Genomic DNA, 24,540 nt, shown 5'->3' with positions numbered 1-24,540 from the left:
TATATTGCAACAGGAAAAATAGAATTTATCTTAAAGGAAAAACAAAAATAGTTCATCCGAAAACTGTAGCACCTTTCTATTCCATAAGTCAATATTCCAACAGATTACAATAATATTAATAAAAAAAAAATATTAATCTAAAGCCCCCTAAAAAGATTGAAAAACAATTACAATTTCCCCCACGCATTACAAAGACCGTATTCCATTCGTCAACTCTACCTCGGCTGTGGATCCTAGCAACTACAGGGAAAGGTGTAAGTTATATTCATTAGAAATATCATTTATATTTATATAATATATATATATAGAACCAGAAGAAGCACCAGTGAAAACCTTGTCCTCCCATAACACACCATTTCAGTTGTTACAGAGAAAAAAAAAATACTTTCAAACTTGTACAACCCTAATAAAAGCAAGGGGAGAACATTGACATCCTATAAATATAAGAAACATTTTAAATAAAAAAAGAATGTACAATGTAAAATCCAGAAGAAAAATTATAAATCTGTATATTAAGCAAAAAAAACAACAAAATCAGAGGTACAAAATGCAAAATGGAAGCCATTCGTTAAAACAAAAAGACCTGATGTACTCCTAAAGAGTTGTGACAATTGACTCTTTCACCTTCCCGTGGAAATAAACATTATACATTTGTAAAAACACAACACATACAAGAGTAAGAAAGACTAAACTAAAAATCTAAAAAGACTAAAACCCGTATGTTTCTAAGCATTTCAAACAATTGTATTTTTTTGTGTCTCCTTATTCTTAATGCTTTTAGAAAAAAAATGTAATTTCTTAGTATTTTCCATCTTATTTATCTTCTAAATACAAGTCACAAGGCCAATGTGGTATATATCTAGGGCTGATCTAGTCTTAAATGAAATACATTATTTTAGAAAAAAAACAGCACCCCACAAAAAATACACAGCATTTACAAATTTCAGAATTCATGATAAAAAAAAAGAAAGAGAAAGATATGGAAATAATAAAATTCATGCCATTGATAACTGTCAACCCTTTGTTGCTTGTTCACAATGGCAGCTAGCACCAACTGCCTTTCCATTTTTTTCAAGTCCTCCGGAAACCAGAACGCTGCTCATGAAACACAGTCTACAACAAGGGTAAACTGGCATTTGATTGGCGGTTCGGTTTTGTAAACAGTGATGAGTAGTAAACTGGTTTTCGATTGGCTGTTTGATCGGCAAGTATTAGCAGTAGTAAAAACATCTTAAATAACGAAGGGGGGAAAAAAAGATTAAAAATAATGTTTTTTTTAAAGATGTTTAGTCCTGTCTGACAGGAGTTTTGGTTATGGCTGTGAGACGTGGAGGAGCTTTATCACTGTGTACTCGGGGCTGCAGTCTGGAGAGAGGAAACAGACAGAAGAGGAAACGTTACAGCTACTGTCCTCAGGTTGTTGGGCAGACTGAACACTGATTTCCTTGTATCCAGGTGTCAGTGTCTCATAAGAAAAAGGTGTGTGTGTGCATTTCGCTACACTCGCATTAACATCTGCTAACCATGTGACAAATAAAATTTGAGTGTGTGTGTGTGTATGTCCTCACCAGGCTGAATGTGTCGTAGGTACTCATTAGCTCCTCCATGCGGTACTGCTCCAACACCACTACATTGTTGGAGAGGCTGGGGTTCCTCTGGCGGGCACAGTCCTCACAGTGGACCACGTAGGTCTTCCTGCTGCCGCTCTCAGACGTCACGAACAGCAGGTCAAACACCTCCACCTGGTGGACAGATGTATATACACACAAATACTCAGTACACAAGTAAAGTGAGTTGTCTTATAACGAATGGGAAGGAATTGAATTGTGGGGGGGGTTGAAGTAATGTGGTTTCAGAAGAGCGATGGGCTCTGACTGTGGTAAGTGTGTGTGTGTTTTGAGTTCAGTTAGAAGACGTTTTGGCGCTGGCAGACCGAGGGTAAAACATGAGGTTGGGGGTTTGCATTGAGGGGCAGTAGGTAGACACTGGGTAGAAGTACTACTCACGTCACACTCGTTGCAGTAGTAAGCTGGTTCGTCCTTCACTCGGCTCTGGTAGGAGATCTTCTTCCCTGCTGCTACCAGCTGGTCTCGCAGAACCTGGATGTGCTTGATGGACTGCAGGAGGCAGTGCCTGAGTGAGAGAGTGAGCGATGAGGTTAGGATACAGGTTTCAGGCATGAAGAGGACCGAGAGTTTTCCTGATCACATGACCTGCCGAGGTAAAACTCTGGTCCAACACAGTAATAGTGTGTCCCTGTCATGACACTGCAACCCTTATTAAATGAAACATAGGTTAGTAGTATAATCACAAGCTGCCCTATTGTTCTGTATCATTTGTAACTAATATACAGTGGCAAGATAAAGTATGTGAACCCTTTGGAATGACCTGGATTTATGCATAAATTGGCCATCAAATTTGATCTGATCTTCATCTAAGTCACAGCAATAGACAAACATAGTCTGCTTAAACTAATAACACATTATTGTATTTCTTGTCTACATTGAATACATCATTTAAACATTCACATTGTAGGTTGGAAAAAGTATGTGAACCACTAGGCTAATGACTTCTCCAAAAGCTAATTGGAGTCAGGAATCAGCTAACCTGGAGTCCAATCAATGAGATGAGATTAGAGATGTTGGTTAGAGCTGCCTTGCCTTATAAAATAAATAAATACATTTGAGTTTGCTATTCACAAGAAGCGTTGTCTGATGCGAACCATGCCTCGAACAAAAGAGATCTCATAAAACCTAAGATTAGGAATTGTTAACTTGCATAAAGCGGGTAAGGGTTACAAAAGTATCTCTAAAAGCCTTGATGATGCAAAATATTCTGTGGACAGACGAAACTACAGTTGAGTTGTTCGGAAGGAACACACAACACTGTGGAGAAAAAAAAAAGGCACAGCACACCAACATCAAAACCTCACCCCAACTGTAAAGTATGGTGGAGGGAGCATCGTGGTTTGGGACTGCTTTGCTGCCTCAGGGCCTGGACAGCTTGCTATCGTCGACGGAAAAAAATAATTCCCAAGTTTATCAAGACATTTTACAGGAGAATGTTAGGCTATCGGTCCGCCAATTGAAGCTCAGAAGTTGGGTCATACAACAGGACAACGACCAAAACACAGAAGTAAATCAACAACAGAACGGCTTCAACAGAAGAAAATACGCCTTCTGGAGTGGCCCAGTCAGAGTCCTGACCTCAACCCGACTGAGATGCTGTGGCATGACCTCAAGAGAGCGGTTCACACCAGACATCCCAAGAATATTGCTTTACTGAAACAGTTTTATAAAGAGGAATGGTCAAAAATTCCTCCTGACCGTTGTGCGGGTCTGATCCGCAACTACAGAAAACGTTTGGTTGAGGTTATTCCTGCCAAAGGAGGTTGAATCTGTTATTTAATCCAAGGGTTCACATACTTTTCCCACCCTGCACTGAGAATGTTTACACGGTGTGTTCAATAAAGACATGAAAACGTATAATTGTTTGTGTGTTACTAGTTTAAGCAGACTGTGTTTGTCTATTGTTGTGACCTAGATGAAGATCAGATCAAATGTTATGACCAATTTATGCAGAAATCCAGGTATTTCCAAAGGGTTCACATACTTTTTCTTGCCATTGTAGCCCCACCAATCAACCGGAAGACACGTCATCAGTCTGAATACTCACTTGATCATCTTGTACGTGTCGGGGTCGGTGACCTTGACGGTGCGGGCCACGTTCCAGGACACGTGGATCATGGGGACGATGGACTTGACCTTCTTGACCTCGTTCCACTCAAACCTCTCCAGGGCCAGCTGGTACTGGTAGGCTGCAGGGAGGATAAGGTGTCATTAGTGGTGACCTCACCTGACATTGTAAAAAAAAAAGGTCAACATCAGTCCTCTACTTATGAGTCTCATTGGTGTGGATTCGGACCGGGGTCGTCGCCCTGAAGTTCAAAACTCCCAAGGCAAAATGACTGACAAAGACCAACGAGATCCATAAAATAACACTAAACATAAAAGTCAAGAAACAGCTCTACTGCAATGCGTTTCAGTAGATAGCTGAGTGAAAGGTCTGCATCCGTAGCAAGACTAATGTAGGCGTCCGTGTCAGGGAGTTAACGTACAGTTGAGTGGGCCCACGTTCCATGCGATGTTGTTGCACCAGCCCACAGCCTGGACCCAGTGGACGGTCCCCGCGTTGATCCACACCAGGTCCCCGGGCCTCTGAATGAAGCGGTAAACAGGGATGTTGGAGCGGTACAGGTCCTCCAGAACAGGCCACCAGGAACCGGTCAGGTAGTCTACTCCATGCCTGAAGGAGGGAGGGGATACGGGGGTAAGATCTAAGGTAGTGGCTGATACGTTGGGAGAATGGTAAACTTCAGTAGATGAGACGACTGCGCCATTTTACATTCTTAAGGCGTACGGTCTTGAAAGCTAATCTCAAGTGACTTGGAAGCGCAGATTCAAAAACAGGCAAAACTGACTAGGAATATATTCTTGTACCTCGTCATCATCACCGGCGCATTCAAGAAATCACGATAAAAAGTATCAACCGACACGACTTACTTTTCACAGAAGTCGTCGATGTCCGGCCAGTAGTTTTCGTGCACAGAGAACCACTCGCAGTCTCCAGGCCCGATGTTGACGTTCACGGAGCAGAAGTTGTTGTTCTCCTGGTGGCCAGGCGTGCGGCTCCCGGGGACCTTCATGTAGAGCTGGACAGTGTTCATGCCCAGGATGGTGTGTCCCACGTGGCTCAGCATGTTACCGCTGGACGCCACGCGCATGAAGGCCGGAAGCTTCTGGAGCTCCTGCAGCTGGGGCTTCCACCTGGGAGAGGGGGAGAGGGTTATTGTCTGTTTCAAATTGGCCAACAAAACCTAAAATCTGAGCAGCAGTATTGGCGTCGATGCCATCATCACTAAGGCGCTTATGTACTATAGTGATTCTGCACATGGCCTTGCTTAGCAATAGATGTTTAGCTTCAGTGATTTTGGGGAGGGGGGGGGTTTATGTAATGATGTAATACTAAGACCTGACCACTAGGGGTCAGCAAAACCAAAGAGGAAAGTTCTGGAACAAATGGGAAAAGTTCCACATGTTCTATGCGGTAATACAATGCATCCATCTCCAGCTCACCTCTTGGGGTCTGACAGGTCAATGTTGGTGCCAAACTTGATGATCTTCCCCACTGGTTTCAGCTCGGTACTGGTGGCGTCTTTACTTGTGGGTTCTTTGCTAGATGTCTCAGGGCTGGTCTCCTTACTCGTCTTCTCCTTGTCTTCCTCATCTTCCTCAGCCTCTTCATCACTACCCTTCTCCTCCTGAAGACACAGAAAAAGGACAAGGTAGAAGTTAGTTAAATATAAGAGGTTTGTGTGTGTGTGTGTGTGTGTGTGTGTGTGTGTGTGAGAGAGAGAGAGACTGGTCTGTACCTGCAGACTCTCCTGGAAGGATGAAGCCTGGTACTGGGCGTACTTGGCGATGGTGGTGTGTGAGCGGCTGCTCTCACAGGGCCAGGTCTGCCCCGTGCCGCTGGGGTCCCAGTTCTCATCAGCAGGCTGCTGAACCTGGGTCCTCACCTCCACAGCATGCTCAGAGTTAGCATCCACCAGAGACTTAGTGGAGAACAGACCCAGGTCTGAGGAGAGAGAGAGAGAAAAAAGGGGTTTAATATACAAACATACTAAAAGGATGACATGGTATGGCCTAAAGGGAGCAGGTTGACGTTTTGTCCTGGAGGCAGAACTGAGCAATTTCCCCTTAGATAGGCCAGCTGCAAAAAGTCAAAATTGGCTATATTGTAAATATCTATGAAAAACAATGAATTTAAGGTTAGAGTTAGGCATTAGGGTTAGCAGTGTGGTTAAGGTTAGGTTTAATCATGACTTTGTGGCTGTGCCAGCTAGTGACCTCTCTGCAGAGCTGCCTCCAGAACATGATTCATGATGAAAAACTCTAACCTGCATAAAGGGACTCCCAAAAGAAATGGTACCAAGTCCTTTGATTACTCTAACATGTGTGGTAGCTAGTGTGTTTATGTCGGTGTTAAATAAATGATTGATAACATAGTGTGTGTGTATATAAACTCACTGAGTCGTAGGGACCCGGCCAGTCCTCTGATGACTGTAACAGGGTTCTTGGGGTCAGTACAGAACTGCAGTAGTACAGGGGAGAGGGCATCTCTCTTACTCTCCAACTAGAGAGGGGGAAAGAGGACAGAAGAGTTAGTACAGTCACAAATAGCAGGTGCATTTTTCTACCAGAAGAGGGCAGCACAGGCATACAAAAAAGGCATCCTAATATCATGCCACACACTTTCAAAGAGAAAGCAAGAGGGTGAAATGAGAGAAATCGAATAGAGTGAAGATCAAATTAGCTAGAGTAAAGTGGTTCGTGTTATGGCGAATGATGATCGACTTACATAGATGCTAGGCGTGGGGGGGTTGAGTTTATCCCGCGGGAGGGGCTCTGTAGTAAATAGGGGCTTGACAGAGAACGCAGGGAGCAGGTAGGACTCTCTAAACTTCCCCTTCACCCTCGCACCCCTGAGACAGGGAGAGAGAGAGACAAATGTTAAGACCAAACACCGTCACAAACTGGAGCAAAAAGTTAACTCCCTCTTAACTTCTCGTTACTAAGACCCCCCACCCCCACTCACTACACCCCTGCCTTGTTCACACCTCCATCCATCCCTCTCTCCTCCATACTCACTTGCAGGCCCTGATGACCTCTGCGGCTGTGTTCTCGATGCTGATCTCCTCCAGGGGTGTACTCTTCTCCTCCACCTCAGAGGCGATGAACGTCTCTCGGTCTCCGCTCTCCACCTTGATCAGCCTGATCTTCAGCTCCTTGGGCGGCCCGTCCGACAGGGCCTTCAGCTTCATGAAGTCAGCAGCTGAACCCTGCAGCGTTGATCCAGCCCCTCTGTCCTGAGAAGAGGACATGACTCCTGAACTTCTTTCACTTCTACGATGGGACGCCCATTCGGAGGGTTCACCTTCGCTGGTGGACCCAGCCTCCTTCCGCCTCATGTCGGCGCGAAAGTGGTCGCGGTCCTTCTCCCGGATCTCCTTACGCTGAAGGTCCAGGTTCCCGAGGATCCGCTGGTGGTCCTTCTTCTCCTTGTGACCTTTTCCCTCCTTGTGCCTGTGCCGTTTCGAACTGGAGGAGGAGTGAGAGGACGAAGAGGAGGAGGAGGACATCTCTTCTCGTTTCTCCCTATGCTTTTTCCTCTCCTCTTTCCTCTCCTCGTGCTTCTTGCTCCGGCTGGGTTTCCGCTCCTTCTCTCCATCCTTCTCTCGGTGTCGTTCCCGCTCTCTCTCAGGCTTGTGGTGCCTGCCCTCCTGTTTGAGCTCAGTCTTGGTCCTGTCGGAGGTGCTCTTGCTAGGGAGGGAGCTGGAGTGTCGGGTCAGGAGAACCTCACAGCTTCGGCCCAGCTCGGCCAGAGAAGACTCTGAGATGGTTGTGAGCGTCACCTCTTCCCTAGGCTCCATCTTGAAGGGTTGTGTGGAGGGATAACACTTGGACTCTTCCCTCGAGGAATGGAGCCTCTTCTCCATGGCCTCTCTCCCATCTCTCCAGATATCAGGCTCCTCCATCTTGATATTGACCTGTCTCTTTGCCTCCCAGCTGGAGGGGGAGTGTGGGCGGGTCTTTAGGGGAGGGGCCGACGACGGCGCGAAGCCTGGGTGATTGGTGGAATCCGAGGTGGGGGAGGTGCTATTCTGCTGCTGTTGGATGTCGGGACCCAGAGAGAGGGAGGAGGAGTACTTCAGTCCCCCAAGAGCGGAAGGGGGCGGGCGGCCAAACGGACCTCCTCGGTAGGCGTACTTCTGGTTCTCCAGGGCGGCCTGGGACTTGAAGGTGCTGCTCACCCCCGTCTGGTGGAGGTGGGGCCTCTGGGGCGGGGGAGGGGAACTGGACGGGGTCTCCGACTCATCTTCCTCATCCTCGTCGTCACCCTCGTTCTTCACAGGCTCTGGGAGACCGTAGAGTTTAGCCAGGTCGCTGTGGCTGTAGTTAGTCCCTGACTGGGGGTCGGAGTTCAGGGGGGCAGCTGGCTCGTGGAGCTCCAAAGCGGGTTTCAGGGCGAGACAACCCTCCTCGTCTTCCTCGTTGAGGGAGGAGGTCCGGCTACAGGGGGAGGCCAGGGAGCCCTGTCGGCTCAGTACAGGGGGGCTGGCATGGACGTTCGTCCCAACAAAGTCGTCCTGCGGTTGCTGATTGGGCGCTGGGATGAGGTCCGGAGCGCACAGGTAGCTCTTGGCCGGCGGCATAGCAGAGAAGGCATTTATGATGGTCTCCCTAGCGCCGTTTCGGTCGCTGCAGTACAGAGATTCCTCCTCTTTCTTGATGGACTCATCCAGCATGGCCATGATGTTGGCCAGACCGTCCGGGAGTAACGTTGAGAGCTCCAAGGGTTCCTCCTCAAACTGGGCGCTGTCGGAGTCGCCGCTGCTACTGCTGCTGGCGCTGCAACCCAGGCTGCCTAGGCCTCCGCTGGGCATGCGCTTGTGGAGGAGGCCCCCTGTGCTGGACGTGCTGCTGCTGGTCCTGGGGGTGTTGGGCCCGGACGGAAGGCTATCCCTGGGGAATGCCTGGAAGAGTTTGGGGGGCTCTCGGAGGGTGACCGTGCTGGAGGTGTGGAGGGGATCCACAGCGCCCATCGCTCCTCCTCTGGCCTGCTGACTAGCGTTCTCCTTGGGGTGGGGGACGTCTTTGGATGGGCGGGGGGCACCTTGCGTCAAGGTCTTATTTGAGGGGTGGTTGGGGTAAGAGGGCCCCAACGAGGTCAGGGCGTTGTTCCCTGAGGTAACGTTACTAGTGTGTAATGACGAGGGGGGGGTTTCACCCCACATCTCTCTCTGCCTCTGCTTCTCCCTGGCATACTCCGTCTGGGGGGTGAGAGGGGGCGGCCGTGACATCTCCAGGGGAGCGGGAGGTGGTGGTGCCTGGCCTGGGGGACAAGGGGGAGCCCCGCCCCGGCTCAGCCAGGGGTAGGGGGGCGAGGAGGATGACTGGCTGGGGGGGGGTGGGACAAAGGAGGAGGAGACGGTGGACAGGCGAGGAGGTGGAGGAGCAGAGGAGTTGCCTGACAGGAGTCTCTCCAGACTCTCGATGGCAGACTCCTCTCTCCTTTTACTACTCCGGCTCATCTCCTCCTTCACCTTCCTCCTCTCCTCCTCTTTCATCCACTCAGTCCTCCTCTTCCTCTCCTCTTCCTCTCGCTCCCTCTCCAAATCCCTCCTCTTCCTTTCCTCCTGCTCTTTTTCCCATTCCCTTCTTTTCTTCTCCTCTTCCGCTCTCTCCAACTCTCTCCTCTTCCCCTGCTCTCTCTCCCACTCCCTCCTCTTCCGCTCTTCCTGCTCTCTCTCCCACTCCCTCCTCTTCCGCTCTTCCTGCTCCCTCTCCCTCCTCTCCTCAGCCTGCATATGACCCTGCAGCTCAGCATCCAGTTTATCCAGGGCCTCCTCCATGGACTGGGGGGCTGAGGGTCGAGAATTTAGATACCCCTTGGCTGAGGTGGTGGTAGCCTGGGGGGCAGGCTGGGCACAGAGTCTGGAGTAGGTGGGGCTGGAGGCTGGCTGAGGGGCAGAGCTGACAGTGTGGGGTTGGGGGGTGGGCACGGGGCGGTGCAGGGGCGAGCTAGTGACCTCCGTCTGGGTGAGGGGGCTGGGGTGAGACCCCCTGCTGGTGATGACGCTCTCCCCTGCCCTCTGGTGTCCTGAGAATGACGTAGAGGAGGAGGATGAAGAGGAGGCCGGAGTGCCAGCAGGATCAGACCGTCCGTAGTAAGACTTCCCCTGGACAGACTGTTGGTGGTGCTGGCTAGGGGACTGCTGCTGCTGGGGCCTGGGTGGCACCCGGTGTGGGTGGTTGGCAGTGCCCGCGTGGGCTCCCTGATACCCTGGGTGCAGCATGGGGTGGATGGGGCCCCTCTCTGGCTCTCTCTCCAGCTGAGACGCAGCTGAGGACTGGTGGGGCAGTGACATCGTCTCCCTGCCTCTCCTACAGGTGCTGTTAGCTGAACACACAGCAGGTGGTGCTGTGGTCACAGTGGAGAGTGCAGGTCCAGTAACACCACTACTGTTGTAGCGGTTGTTTTGTGACTGTGAGCAGGGGGCCTGGGGGGTGGAGATGATGACGGGGGTTCTGGTAGGAACCTGAGGGGGGCTGATGTGGGGGTGCTGATGGTGTTGGAGGGACGCGGGACCCCGGGTCTCCCCAGCCTGGTTCTGCTGCCCCTGAGGTACCAGCCCTGCCCTGTAGTGACCCGACTCCTGTAGGGAATAACAGAGACATGCTAGATTAATGCACTGGAGATTGAGAGCTATAGACATAGTCTGCGTCCCAAATGGCACCCTATTCCCTATATAGTGCACTACTTTTGACCAGATTTGGGGCACAGCGGTACACTTCCTACAGTGTTTCCTAGCATAACGATACAAACAAAAAAAGGACATACTTTACACTTCCAAGTCCATTGTTAATTTAACATTAGAAACCGGCTGGTTGGAGGTCTGAATGCTGATTGGCTAAAAGCTGTGGTATATCAGACCGTATACCATGGGTATGACAAAAAAATATAGATATTTTCTTCTCTAATTACGTTGGTAATCAGTTTATAATAGCAATAAGGTAGCTATGGGTTTGTGGTATATGGCCAATATACCACAGCTAAGGGCTGTGTCCAGGCACTCTGCGTTGCGTCGTGCAGAGAACAGCCCTTAGCCGCGGTATATTGGCCGTATACCACACCCCCTCGGGCCTTATTCCTCAATTAACTAAGCCCAATCAATTCCAAACTGACCGCTCTGTAAAATTACATTTGGCCCATAGCTGGGTAAAATGTGAGTTGTTCCCGATCTCTTCAGGTCTACATTAACTGCGTAGGGGAGTAGTGAGCTGGCCGGGCGTCGATTCAGAATGTAGAAAATAATGAGTGTGAAAAAGGCGGCGATCACATGATAATCCCACGTTAACAAAGGGAGAAGAGTTAGTAGCAGTGGGGGGCAACATTCGCTCTGCCGGGAACCTGGGACTCACCAGGGGATGGTTGTTTTGTGGCCTGCCCTGACCCTGTCCCTGGGGCCTCCAGGCCTCGTGGTGGGGGGGAGTGGGGTTGTGCTGCTGAGGTACTGCTGTGCTGCTGGCAGGAGGGTGGGGGGCAGTGTGGCCCAGCCCAGGGTGGGGCTGGAAGTGGGGGTTGTGGCTGTAAGGCACGCCGGTGTGGTTTGCTGGTGTGGGTTGGGGGGGCTCCCTACTGTCCCTGAGCCCCCTACTGTCCCCCCTTGCTGGAGGTTGGTGGTGGTGAGGAGGCGGATGGTTGTTGACGCCCCTGCCCCCAGTGGTAGGGCCTCTCTGGGGGGTAGGAGGACCTCCCCTGGGCTCCATCCCCATGCGGGGCGGGGCTGGTTGTTTAGGGTACTGCGGGTGAGAGCTGTGGGGGTTGTTGTGGGGGGGTTGATTGAGGGCCTGAGGTGAGAATGAGGGCTTGTGGGGTGGGTGGGGCCCGCCGGGTGGGTGGGGCCCGCCGTGCCTCTGAGGGTAGCCTCCCGGGGAGGAGGTGAGCGGTGGGGAGATGGGCGAGGGGGCGGGAGGTTTGTAGGTGTAGCCGCCCATGCAGGACTTGACTGACTCCTGTTAGCAGAGAGAGAGAAAGAGAGAGAGGGACGATTAACATTATGGCTCAGAATGTGGGACAGCTAGGGTAGCCTAGATAACCTGACATTCCAAACGGCATCTCAATAAACAAACAAAAAAACGGATCAATCTGTATTGCTACATTCCATCTAGTCACGTTCTTGATAAAGCAGCAGTGTTAAGTGTTCTTACGGCTCGGACCTGGAACTCAGGGGACCCGTTCTTGCGTTCGGGCTGAGCCCAGGGGGCGCCATTCGCCTTGTGCATGGGGTTCCAGAAAGCAGGTTTGGGTGGAGGAGGGGGGTAGTGGGACTGGGGCTGCGGGGGCAGGGGGTGCCCTCCTGCGCCAGAGAACCTCTGTAAGCCTGGGTGAGGAACCTGGAGAGAGCAGGGTTTAGGTACTACATCATATCCCATCTAAACAACATGGTCAAATAACAACTACAAAGTTCAGATATCAGAAAATGTCAAATTGTTCTATGCAATCACCTGATTCTACATGTGAGAGAGTACAGACTTGGTTTCTTTATCCTTTACGAGTCAACCTTTGGTGTAAAGCACATTTGAATGCACGAGTCAAGTTTTTAAATGCAGAGGTTTCAAATCATCCACGTACCTGCTCAGAGCTCCTCTTCCTCTTGCTAGGACTGGGGCAGTCCTCACTGGGGCGAGAGGAGGGGTGCAGGGAGGGGGCCGGGGTGTGCCGGATGACCGAGTACTCCCCGAGGGGGGGGGCCGGTCTCTTCAGCTGCCCTCCCAACATCTTCCCTGGGTAACCCCTCTGCTGCACCTGAGCCCACATATCGTCGCCCAGCGATGTCGGACCCCTGAGAAGATGCTGCTCCTGAGGGTCCACATACTGACAGCGAGACAAAGAGAGAGAGAGACAGACGGGGAGAGACCGAGAGAAAAAGAGAGAGAGGAAGGGTTACATCTTCTCTCCGAACAAGACACCCACCTTCCTCCTCACTCACTGATAGGCCGCTCGTTTATCGACACTCTTCCCGTATGACGATATCATTGGCTCCGTCGCTCACCTTCAGCAGCTGATTGGGCCTGGGGGGCAGGTTGGCGGGAGGCCCGGGGCTATACCCGCCATGCAGACGGGTCGCGTGGTCACTGGGCAGGGGTACGGATGGATGGGGAGGGGGGGGCGACTCGTACAGCTGACCAGGCTGTTCCCACGCCCTGTGAGGGGGAGGAGGGAGGCGTTGCTGGTCGGCCCTCTGGAGGCCAGGTAACATGGCCTGGGCCAGCTCCTGCTTCTCACTGCCACGCACCTGCACGGGCCTGGGAACAGAGACACGGAGGGAGAGAGAGACAGTCAGATGACTACAGCGTGGAGTCCTGAAGGCCTGCGATAAAGACCAGAGAGAAGGGAGGAGACCACAGCCATCTGATTCTAGTAAGGAATACAGTACATTGCCCAATGGAATGTATGCTGGACTCACCCATTATTGAAGAATTTACTGGGATGGTTCAGTCCACCCATGTGACTGGGCGGTAGATGGGGTAGGAGCTGGTGTTGATTGACACCTGGCGGACACCTGGTAGAGAAAACAAGTGCAAAGGTCAGACCAGGGCCAAATTCTCTGAGACAAGACCAATTTGACCAAATATTAACTTGAACCTAGAAGAACAATTAACAGTCACCTTGTGGACGTAAACCTCGAGGGAGGGAGTACGAGGCTGAGGCAGTCAGTGTAAGTGTAATTCATTGACTGTTGGTGTGTGTGTGTGTGTGTGGGTTGTCAATTGCCGCGGAGACTTAACATACCTGGCAGGTGGTGCCCAGGTGACGTGGCCGCCCACGGGAGCCCATGTTCCCCGGCTGAGTCCGTCCAGAGGGAAGGAGTCCCGTGTGCCACGCCCGCCAAACTGCTCTACTGCGCGATGCATCCAGCCTGGAGGGAGACCGGCGGAGAGACGACTCAACACACACGTTCAATACACAGGGTACATGTAAGAAACCCGCACACAAAACTGTGGCATTTGTGGGTTGCCCAAAAATGTAAGTACTTCGACTTACCACACTAGCTGTGTCTGTGAAGCCCTCCACCGCAGCACAGAGAAGGCCACACGCCGACAGTAAGACCCTGGACACGTCTTCAGCACCAATACAATACAGCCAGTTGAACTAGAGGGAGGGAGAGAACACGATCAGACTGAAATATGGACAGCGCGAGGGAAGGAGGCAGAAAGACAGAGCAGTACAGTACATGCCAGTAGGTCTTCCATCACATAACTCCGCGTGTGATTTAGAGCTAGACAGAGACGAGGGGTTGAGACTGGCGAGAAGAGAGAACGGCGCAGGGAGGAAGTCTGGCTGTGGAACGTTTGAGGAATGGGGAGAGCTTAGGCGCCTCTAGAACTAAACACGTGTGCGTCGAGGTGTAGGAGGAGAGAATCTAGTGTAGAAACTGGTTCTGCTGCAGTAAAAACTGCCAATTTAGAACAACTTTTACACCAGACTGTTCTTCCAGATACTGCAGGTATTGACCACGGTGTCTGCCCATCTCTGTCAGTATTTGCTAGTGTACTCTGGTAGTGCTGTGCTGTGTCCCTGCCCCTAGGGGGCGATGGTAGCTCTACTGTAGGATTATTAGTAGAGCAGATGGCTCTGGGGGAAGTTGGCAGACCTAGGAGAGAGCACGGGAGGTTACTGTAATCCTTAGACTAGCCAATGGTTCCGTGTGTGTGTGTATTTAGTGTTCCGTGTGCTGAATCCACCTGGTTTTAATCCCATTAGAACAGGCGTGATGGAGAGGGAGAAGGCCCAACAGGCAGTCTGAACAGGATTGGAGGATAGATTAAGAAGAAAATAAAACCTCTCTTCAGGGAAGGCGAGAGAGAGAGAGGAGAGAGGAGAGAGGAGAGAGAGAGAGAGAGAGAGAGACAGGCTGACGATGAGAGTACAGGCTGTGCTGCCTGGATCTCACAACCAAATGGCAGAAATGAGCCTGGCATATAGTCTCACACACACACACACACTGACGATGAGACACACACAATCACAAGGAAACAGAAAAAAATACACAGCTGAAACAAAAGCCATGGTCCAAACATAAAGAGATGGCCTACAGTGGAACAAAAACAGGAGATTCCTGCCCAAAAACAGACACACTCTGTGAGCCACTCTTGCTCAGCAGAATGCTCCCCACTCCAGTCAGTGTTGCTTCCTAAACGAGCTCTACCAGCATGTGTAGTGGCTCTATCGCTCTTCCTCTATACAAAGCCTAAGGGGAAGATATTTCAGGCGCTTCGTTTTTAGCTTCCAGAGAGACGTAAATAAAGACAACACTTGGCCATGCTGACGCCCCCCCCCCCCCCTCTCTCTCTCTCTCGGTGTGTGATCACGATGCACCAGACAGACACACACACTCAGGTAAACATAGCCCATGACCAGATGATCATAAATAGCTCTGGCTGGTTAACACACACACACACACACACACTCACCTTTCAGAATAGCACCTAGTTCGAGAGCCTCCCTCTCGTCGAGTCTCAGCTTCTACAGCCAATCATCTCTGGGATTTCTTCCTTCCTTATGACAAGGAACAGAAACCAGACAATAGCCAGACCTTTCTCACAATGCCTTCATCTGTCAGTCAGAGTCAGGAGACAGACAGGGACTAGCAGGTTCAGTATGACTGTAGCATCCCCTCCCTCTCTCACCCTCTCCCACGTTTACTAGGAACACGGAGACTGTTGGAGGAGGAGAGGAAAGAAGGAAATCAGCCCTCCTCTCTTCCTCTCCTTTACCCTGTGTGCGGAAACCCGGGTGAGGGCTTTCCACACACACACACACACACACACAGTGTGATAGTCGTCAACTAGCACACATGAAACAAGACAGAGAGGAGAGAGGGAGAGGGGACGGTCAGAACGAAAAAGGCTGCAATTACACTTTTATATAGGGTGTGTGCTGTGGATTGAGATGCGACTGAACCACTGACAAAAGAAAGTGAAACTGAAAAACAAGCAGCATAGGGAACTGAACACTGGGAGATGAGTGAGAATCAAACAGCAGATACTATTGTATTAAAATACACTAAGACCTGTGCTTGTTCATGTCACATAAAAGGGAAGACAGACAACAGATCCTATCTGTAAACTGAACTTGCCTTGTGTGTATTATTACATTTGGTTATCTGTCACTATCAGTGACGCTGTGTGTATGTACTGCGATACTCTGCATCCGGGGCGTCACAGCACGGGGAACCCCCCCGGAGAGTGAGTAAGGGCCACGCCGCCAGTGAAAAGGGCTTACCCCAAACTACACCCGCCTCCCCTATGACGCCACTTACGGTCAGGTGACCGGGGGCGTCGCTAGCGACGTTGTGATGCCACAGGGAATTTCTCAGGCGGTATCGTCGATGATTAGTGAACCGGTGTTACGGTGAAACAGAATGCGAGGTAGGTAGATTGCCATAAAACCCCTGCCTAAGAGAGGAATCCCCCAAATACCGAGTCACAGAGAAGGGAGCGGGGCAACACAACACAAATTCTGTTCTGGTGTTGCCGATTTTCCTAATCAAGTCGGGGCAATTCCAACAAACTACGTTGAAGTTACCACATACACACACCCCTCAAAATCTCAACAGTACAAATATCATTACAACTTAGAATCTTGCTCAACATTACCATGTCATAATGTGTGAATTCCCTCCCGGTAGCCCCCTTATGTCACCTGGGTTACAGTGAAACCCCCATGGCGACAGACAAAGACAAGTTCCAATCAACGCCTCCGTCGTTCTAGTTACCGCATCACTCTCACACACACGTGGCTACCGTTCTGGTAGAGGGAGGCAAGGCGAGGGACATCGCTATGCCAAGTCGCAAACCATAGCCACAGTCCAAATCTATAAAGAAAACCCCCAAAATAATCACTTCTGTGACATCACGGCGATCACTAGCCAAGCACTAGAAGTCAGCTTGCTCTAAGCTAAAGGCAAAGCCCAATGACCAAATGAATGACAAAAGAAAAGGCTCTAGGCCCCAGAATCTAGTAAGAGCCATCCCAAACACAGAACTCCCCTGCCAGCCTCATATAGTGGTTTGATCCAGAGCCAAACAGACAGAAGAGCTCAGTTAAAAATAGATAACTGACTATGGTAGAAACAGACAGAGAGAGACAGAGAGAGAGAGAGAGAGAGAGAGAGAGAGAGAGAGAGAGAGAGAGAGACAGCGAGGATGACAACATTCAGACACTAGTTCCTGATAGAGGCCTGGAGATCAGTGAGGAACTGGATAAGAGCGATGCGAGGGGGGGAGAGAGAAGCTTCCGGCGTGTCTGGCGGAGGGAGAGAGCGACTGATGAGGGAGGGACAGTAGTCCATTACATAACTGGCCCAGGATAGGGATTGAGTTCTGGAGGAAACACACACACACACACACCGCCAGGAACAAGACAGCCCGCCTGCGTCCGTCCTGTTGCCAGGCTCCCACAGTGCGCGTGCGTGCGTGCGATGCAGGCTAGCTCGTCACCATCACATTCAAGCTTTTCCCACACACACACACACTACCGCCTACACACACCGGGAGATACAGCCAAACACACACACAGAACATCCTCCAGCAGGGATGGAGGGTCAGTTCAGGACAGAGCCAACTCTCTTCCACCATACTAACTATAGTACAGAACTGTAGCCCAGTCTACATCTCGTGGTTTGGTCTTCTAATAAACAAACCAAGTGCTCCACATCAACCCCAGAAACACAACCTCTCACCCATTTACCAAGCTTTTAACTGTGACTGTTCCCCCCCCAAAAAATCAGGGATGACAAGCTGAAAATTAGGTAGCGTTTGTATGTGCATATTTAGGCCTGTTAAGTTTAGGACTCCGCCTAGCTTAATGCCCTCTATTGGATTCAGCCGAAAGCCCTTTCTCTGAGGTTAAAATATGTCCATATCCCGTTATTTCGGAGAACTTGGATTGTGCTCCTGGCTGGAGTCGAACAGAGCAAGTGCCGTTTCTGAGAGTCACGGATCACACTCTGGAGAAGAGCCTGGCCCAACACCCTTCTCTGGACCCTCTCCCATACCGTCTAATGACAGACATGATGAAATGTTCTACACTACCGCACAGAGCTGAAAGTATGTCAGCCGCTTTGGGCTGTTTGAGATAGATAGATAAAGCAGCTCTTGCTGTTTCCAACTGCTATCGCACCTGTGCTTTGGACAACTGTCAGAGTGTGTGTGTGAGAGAGAGAGATCTCTCATGGTTCAGGACGGTTCACACAGACGTGGGGCACGGGTGTGATGTTTGAGAAAAAGGAGAAGAGAAGAAGTTGGTATGAGATCAGACAGGAAGCTGCCGTCAGAGTTTCAGGAAGTAGCTAGACCTCCCTGAAGTGTGTGTGGGTGTGGATGGCTTGAGGGGGGGAGAGGGAGGGGTAGTGGTTTCCTGTGCAACAGAAACAGTGTGTGTGTATGTATGTGTGTGCGCGTGAGTGAGGGTGTGTGTTTGTGCGTAAACCGAAAGTGTCGCCTAAATATGTGAGTGAGGAATGAGAGTAAACGTGTCAATAGAAAACAAATAACAGGGAGTCGCTTCTAAAACCTTTGAATCCATGTCAGACATGACGAAATCCACGTGTCTGACCAAAGACTAAACCATCTAACACAGATAACAGAAGTATAGCAGAGGCAGGTCATTTAAATGATAACTGACGATAAAGGCTCAAAGGCTATTTTTTCTCTCGTTTGTCAGCAGAAAAATCTAAAGAAAGTAAGGGTCGCTGACTGACGTGTGTGTTGAGGAAGGTTCAGTCAGTCACTGAGGCAAATGTCACTTTGTTCTGTGGAAGAGATTGAGGACTTTAGAAGAAAAGGAGTGACGCTCAGCCGGTTCTCGTTTTCCAGAAACAGCTTGACTTCGAATGAGACAGAAAGAGCCAGAGCCCATGCCTTCATCTGAACACTGACACGTGTGTGTGTGTGTGTGTGTGTGTGTGTGTGTTTTTCAGGTAAGCACGTGAAGCAGTGACTCAGTATGGGAACGGCTGAGGCTGAAAAAACAGTGTTTGTGACCGTCTAAAAATGGGTTGTGATATTTGTGGTCGCTGATAACTGAATGATCACACGCTTTCATGTGCGCGTGTTTACACGTTCACTAGACAGTTACAAAACCTGATCAAAAGACTCTCACTTTCCCCAGCGCAGTCACTTCAAAAAAATTCCAACCTGCCTTCGGTTTCCCCGAACACAGACGATCACAACATCTCAGCGAAAGAGCAAAACACCCTGTTTTTCCTGTATGTGGGGAACACAATGGGACATAACACCCCACTGTCTTCAGTACTAGCCCTTGACCTCACTTCCCAGAATCTAGAGCAAGAGACACAAACAAGAACGCACCCTGATTAGTACCCCCAGAAACACACACACACACAAACAGAGACGACTGTTTCCGAGACAACGGTTGCCGTGGTTTCGGCGGCGTGGTGGTGGATGGTTAGTAAGGTGGAGAGAGAGAGAGACTTCTCCGCCGTTTCCCCATTCCCTCGTACAGAATGGTCTTCATTCCAAGAGCTGGAGGTCTGTGGTCATGTCTCCACTGTTCACACTCCCACCACCTCTATCTGTGTGTGTGTGTGTGTACGCAACAGAGCAGGGAACGTTAATGATCGTCACACCTCTCGGACTGAACTTTCGCTAGCAGAGTTAATAATGCCAGATGAGGTACAGCTACCGTCCAGTCCGGTGTTTTTGTAACAGCTGGTAATTACGCCAGTTCTAGTTGTCTGAACTGACAGAAAGCACAGTGGGAATGATGCGCACGGACATCCGTGTTCGTTATGGCGGACTGGACTGGTTGTTCATTTAGCCCAAAGAACACTGGACCGTTCACGGACAGTCCTCGCCTCTTTCTCCAGCTCCCGGTTTTCACTACTTTTCTCGTTCATCCACTCACTCACTCATCTTCTTCTAATACCCGCTCTAACAACGTACCTCCACCAATCTTTCTAACACTCATTATTGGCCTCTCGCTCTCCAGAGTAGTAGGGAGTAAAAGTAGTCATCGGGGTGACAAAAACAGACAAATAGAAAGTTAAACAGGAACACGTAGGTCTCTAGAACTTTTAGACAAACACAAAACTACCTCACGAACGTAGCCATATTCAACACACACCTAGTAAACAGTGTCGTACCCCTTCCCGACGCTCTAGGGCAGGACAATGGCAGTCCGAGGGCCCGACGGGCGTCACAGTTTTGCCCCAGCCAACACACGGGACTCCAATAAATCACCGAATCGTGATTTCCAGTTTAGAACGCAATTTGATTAAATCAGCTGTGTTTGCTAAGGGACGGAGAAAAAGTGAGACACCAAGTCAGGCCCTGGGGGACTGGAGTTGCCCACCACTGGTCTAGGGCCACAGTTCTCATACTGCTGGATGGAATCCCACAGAGCTTGGTCTATCTATATCCCCTCCTGTAGGTGGAAACAACACGTACACGTCTTCAGGGCTACCTGTTAAAACATTGGATTGTTATCAAATATCCTGCTAGGTGTTCGGAAAAGGACTCATGTTGTTTGCAGCAGGACTAATATTCTGCTGTACTTCCCTGGTGAAGGTATGACACACTTCCTTTCTGGTAAAAAAAAACCCCAACAAGACTTGGTGTGGTCTCTGACAAATAGTGGTTTCATCGAGTTAGTTCCCCTCGCCTTTGACCCGGGTTACCACAGGCACACACCTAATATGACGTTGTTTTCTCACGAGCAATGAAAGTGGATGTAAAAGTATGTTAAGCAGCCACACAAACACGTCCTACATTCACTGACACCTTTCACACACGCCCCCCCCCCCCCCCCCCCCACTACACTACACCTGTTTCTACAACCAATCTCATGCTACACACACTACCTGGCATCTACCTTCATACCACCAACCATCTCAAAACACCATCTGCCCCCCCCCCAAAAACTTCCATCACCTATACTGAGACAGACAAACAACCTGTAACCCAGTTTTCCTCCACTGTCATGTGTATGATTCATTTTACCTTTATTTAACTAGGCAAGTCAGTTAAGAACAAATTCTTATGTACAATGACGGCCTACCCCAGGACGACGCTAAGGCCAGATGTGATACAGCCTGCATTACATGAACCTCATCACCTAAATGGAACACGGTTTTTTGCATACAAATATGTGGTGTGTGTACAACTTTAACGGTACATGTTCGTCATTGGAGTAGTGGAATGGGCGGTGATTGTTCATTCACTAGCAGTCTGATCACGGGATGGGACAAAGGGGGCGGGTGATTCAAGCCAGAGCAAAAAGCAGTTACCAGGCTACTATTCTGCCAAGAAGCCAAAAGAGCTGTAAGATAGGAGTGATAAGAAGAGCTTTTGTAAGCTGCTTTCTGCCTGTCCTGACTTTACAGCGTGATACTTCAAAAGAATCACAAACGCAACACTCGTTACGCGTCCATTAAATCGGAAGTGGACGTTCAAAACGTTTCACCGACCCCATGCCAGCACACTTCGGTCCTTAGAATAAGGCTCGGTTTATAACGGCCCATAAAATGCATAGGACCGAGTTGAGCTCTCGCATAAACGCTTTTATTTTAGGCTACACTCCTGTCAAACAAGTATAGGCTAACTGAGAAAAAGCACAACACTCGCCACATTTTCTCGTGCGTGTTTCAATTGCTTGTTCTGGGCCATTTCTCGTGGCACTTCCAGGCAGAGGTGTTTTGAGACAAACTCTAAAACCAGACCAGAAGCAGTACCCCTCCCCCTTGGACGATGCAAATGACTTCCTTTCAATTCCGCTGTGTGTGCGATGAAGGTCTGAGTAGGGTCAACCCATTAACTTTAGAAAGCAGCCAGTCAACCTGCCTACCTCCCTCTGTCCTGCCCATCCCCACTCAACACTCCCCAGTCAGCCCTTAGCTTAGTACTCCCGCAGACAAAGGCATGGAGGAGGGGAGATCCTTACACAAGCGATTTCTCCCCCGTTCTCCCTGCATCTACAGCACCCGCTCTCTTTCTACTGTCTTTCTACTGTCAAAATAAATTCACCGAGACGCACAACCATAAATGATCACTATATGAATACAAATGACAAAAGAGAATAGACTTGTTCTAATTGACACGGTCAACCGATTATGTAGACTGTATGACATGGCGTATGAGCTATTATGGGAATTACAATAGGCGACGTATTCCAGATCTAATCACCAAGGCAGCGTGAGCAAGCAAGTCTTCCGGTTTCATCGAGAACTCATTTAACTGTTGCTGCGCTGTAGCCTAACCATTCATTGAATATCAGCTCCTCCACTCTGTCAACAAATGGCACGACTGAAAATGCGATCGCGTTATCAACACGGGCAAACAGAAGAGAAAACAATTACAGTATAAATTCTGACGACTTACCCTTGTCGAAAAATAACAACAACAAAAAACTCGTCCAATATCCCAAGAACTGCCAACGGCTAAATGTCAATGTCTCTAGTGTGGACACAGCGCAACGCGAGATTCACATTCAAATGGTACATTCCAATAGTACGGTAATAAAAAAAAGTGACCAGCTCGAACAGTGTTTCACATAAGAAAGCAGTTATCAAGGTATTCACGTACAGTCCTCGGGAGTAGCCCTGGCGGATGTCGCTGAGAATATTCCCAAAACAACCAAGGATGATTTGTTCGCAGGCTATCGGTGTAGTGAATTTAGCTGAGTTTCATTAATCCAGGCAGTAGCTAGTTGGATCTGTATGTATCCGCAGATAGACGCCAGCTACTCAGACAACTGACCCAGCCGGCAGAACGTTACAGCGTTCACTTTGTCTCACTCGCTTCCTTTCAAAGCTCTCATAAACTTGTATCACTTGACGCCCGACTAATAATGTCTCTGTCTGCCTTTGAAATTATTCCAGTGTCAGTCAACGTGCGAGATCATCTTTTTATTATTCGGTTTTTCTCCCTGCCTTCGCTCTTTTTACAGTCCTTGTCTCGTTCTTGCTCTCTCCCGACATAAGGCAGCGGGATCGGGTTGCGCTGACTGAGCCGAGCTGTGTTTTAAAGGGACAAGCCTCTTGGCTCGGTGCGCAAAATGTGATGCTATCAGTACAGAGGCACACACCAACTCACTGGCTGCTTCTTCCACACCCACACGCCCCTCCTGCTCCGTTCGTCCACTCGCTGACGTCACCGCACGTCCCCGGAATTCCCTGACAAAGCAAACTGGCACCGAATAACGACCGACTCTAGCCCCGCCCCCGACTACCGGAGAATGTTCCTCAGCCTTTGCCTCCGTGCTTTTTTTTTTTTTTTTTAAAGGTGGGCTCGCCTCGTGACTGACCTTACCGGTTGATCACCCGGACAGCGTTTCCGTCTCAATGTCTATTTTCGGTCAAAGTACTATCCCGACGCTATAGCTATTATATTGCATCGTCTACTTATTCTCTAATAACGACTAAGGGAGGGAAAGCCACTATAGTACTACAGTCTAATGGCAGTATATAATCTATAATCGATATACTGTCTCAATATAATATACTACAAATACAGAATAATAAAAACATGTTTGGAACTGACTAAAGCATTTATAACCAGATATAAAGTATTTATAACATCCATAATATTGATGATTACTGATATTGATTCCTATTGATAAGTCAATGTATTTTCTCTGCCATAACATCGATATAGACTCTCATGGAGTTTCTTTCCAATAATTCTGTAACAGGTTTCTGGCTCTTTGGGGACGGAAATGGATGGTCGCTCCAAACCCCCAGGAGTCACCAACATGGGTACTATAATAATGCCAAACACATGCTCAGTTATTACAGGCAGCATGTGACACACACACACACACACACACACACACAAGTATATTTAGATCCACCACCTCAGCAGGATAGGAGTATGTCAACAAAAGCAAGGACACACACAACATGAGAGTTTGATGCTGAACTTTCCTTGTCCCCAGACAACACACACACACACACACACACACACACACACACACACACACACACACACACACACACACACACACACACACACACACACACACACACACACACACACACACCACGGTAGAGAAAGACTTAGACATACAGTGCATTTGGAAAGTATTCAGACCCCTTGACCTTTTCCACATTTTGACACATTACAGCCTTATTCTAAAATTAATTGAATCGTTGTTTCCCCCTCATCAATCTACACACAATACCCCATAATGACAATGAAAAACAGGTTTTTATACATTTTTGCAAATGTATCAAATATAAAAAATTGAAATATTACATTTACATAAGTATTCAGACCCTTTACTCAGTGCTTTGTTAAAGCACCTTTGCCAGCGATTACAGCCTCGAGTCTTCTTAGGTATGACACTACAAGTTTGGCACACTTGTATTTGGGGAGTTTCTCCCATCGTTCTCTGCAGATCCTCTCAAGTTCGGGTCAGGTTGGATGGGGAGCATCACAGCACAGCTATTTTCAGGTCTCTCCAGAGATGTTAGATCAGGTTCAAGTCCGGGCTCTGACTGGGCCACTCAAGGACATTCAGAGACTTGTCCTGAAGCCACTCCTGCATTGTCTTGGCTGTGCGTTGTTGTCCTGTTGGAAGGTGAACCTTCGCCCCAGTCTGAGGTCCTGAGCACTCTGTTGCAGCTTTTCGTTAAGGATCTCTCTGTACTTTGCTCCGTTCATCTTTGCCTCGATCCTGACTAGTCACCCAGTCCCTGCCGCTGAAAAACATCCCCACAGCATGATGCTGCCACCAACATGCTTCACTGTAGGGATGGTGTCAGGTTTCCTCCATACATGACGCTTGCCATTCAGGCCAAAGAGTTCAAGCTTGGTTTCATCAGACCAGAGAATCTTGTTTCTCATGGTCTGAGAGTCCTTTAGGTGCCTTCTGGCAAACTCCAAGCGGGCT

The 24,540-nt window shown here is 49.4% G+C and overlaps 1 protein-coding gene across 1 annotated transcript; it reads right to left on the bottom strand.

Annotated features, from left to right (window-relative positions):
* Window positions 1-23,560, bottom strand: LOC106608825 (uncharacterized). The gene is made up of 19 exons (XM_082977480.1): window positions 22,029-23,560; window positions 13,672-13,779; window positions 13,420-13,546; window positions 13,094-13,189; window positions 12,680-12,932; window positions 12,259-12,501; window positions 11,835-12,020; window positions 11,046-11,639; window positions 6,711-10,279; window positions 6,421-6,544; window positions 6,090-6,195; window positions 5,432-5,637; window positions 5,136-5,320; window positions 4,563-4,826; window positions 4,118-4,305; window positions 3,676-3,817; window positions 2,007-2,133; window positions 1,569-1,742; window positions 1-1,365 (listed from the first exon to the last, which is right to left on the bottom strand). Exons 3-19 carry the CDS (start codon window positions 13,539-13,541, stop codon window positions 1,342-1,344), a joined length of 6,603 nt encoding a protein of 2,200 aa, XP_082833606.1. The 5' UTR covers window positions 13,542-13,546; window positions 13,672-13,779; window positions 22,029-23,560; the 3' UTR covers window positions 1-1,341.
* Between the last annotated feature and the right edge of the window lie 980 nt (window positions 23,561-24,540).

Source organism: Salmo salar, chromosome 07 (assembly GCF_965601325.2).
Source record: "Salmo salar chromosome 07, fSalSal1, whole genome shotgun sequence".
In the NCBI taxonomy this organism is placed as follows: domain Eukaryota; kingdom Metazoa; phylum Chordata; class Actinopteri; order Salmoniformes; family Salmonidae; genus Salmo; species Salmo salar.
Note: the sequence above shows the minus strand (reverse complement) of the source record. Positions and strands in the feature narration are given on the sequence as shown.

Excerpts from the sequence above, each read along its gene's own strand:
- LOC106608825 (XM_082977480.1), bottom strand. The coding sequence starts at position 13,541 with ATGCATCGCGCAGTAGAGCAGTTTGGCGGGCGTGGCACACGGGACTCC. Across the intron at positions 12,021-12,258 it reads GGAAGAGGAGCTCTGAGCAG|GTTCCTCACCCAGGCTTACA; the intron begins GTACGTGGATGA and ends TGCTCTCTCCAG. Across the intron at positions 5,638-6,089 it reads GGCCGGGTCCCTACGACTCA|ACCTGGGTCTGTTCTCCACT; the intron begins GTGAGTTTATAT and ends CTCTCTCCTCAG.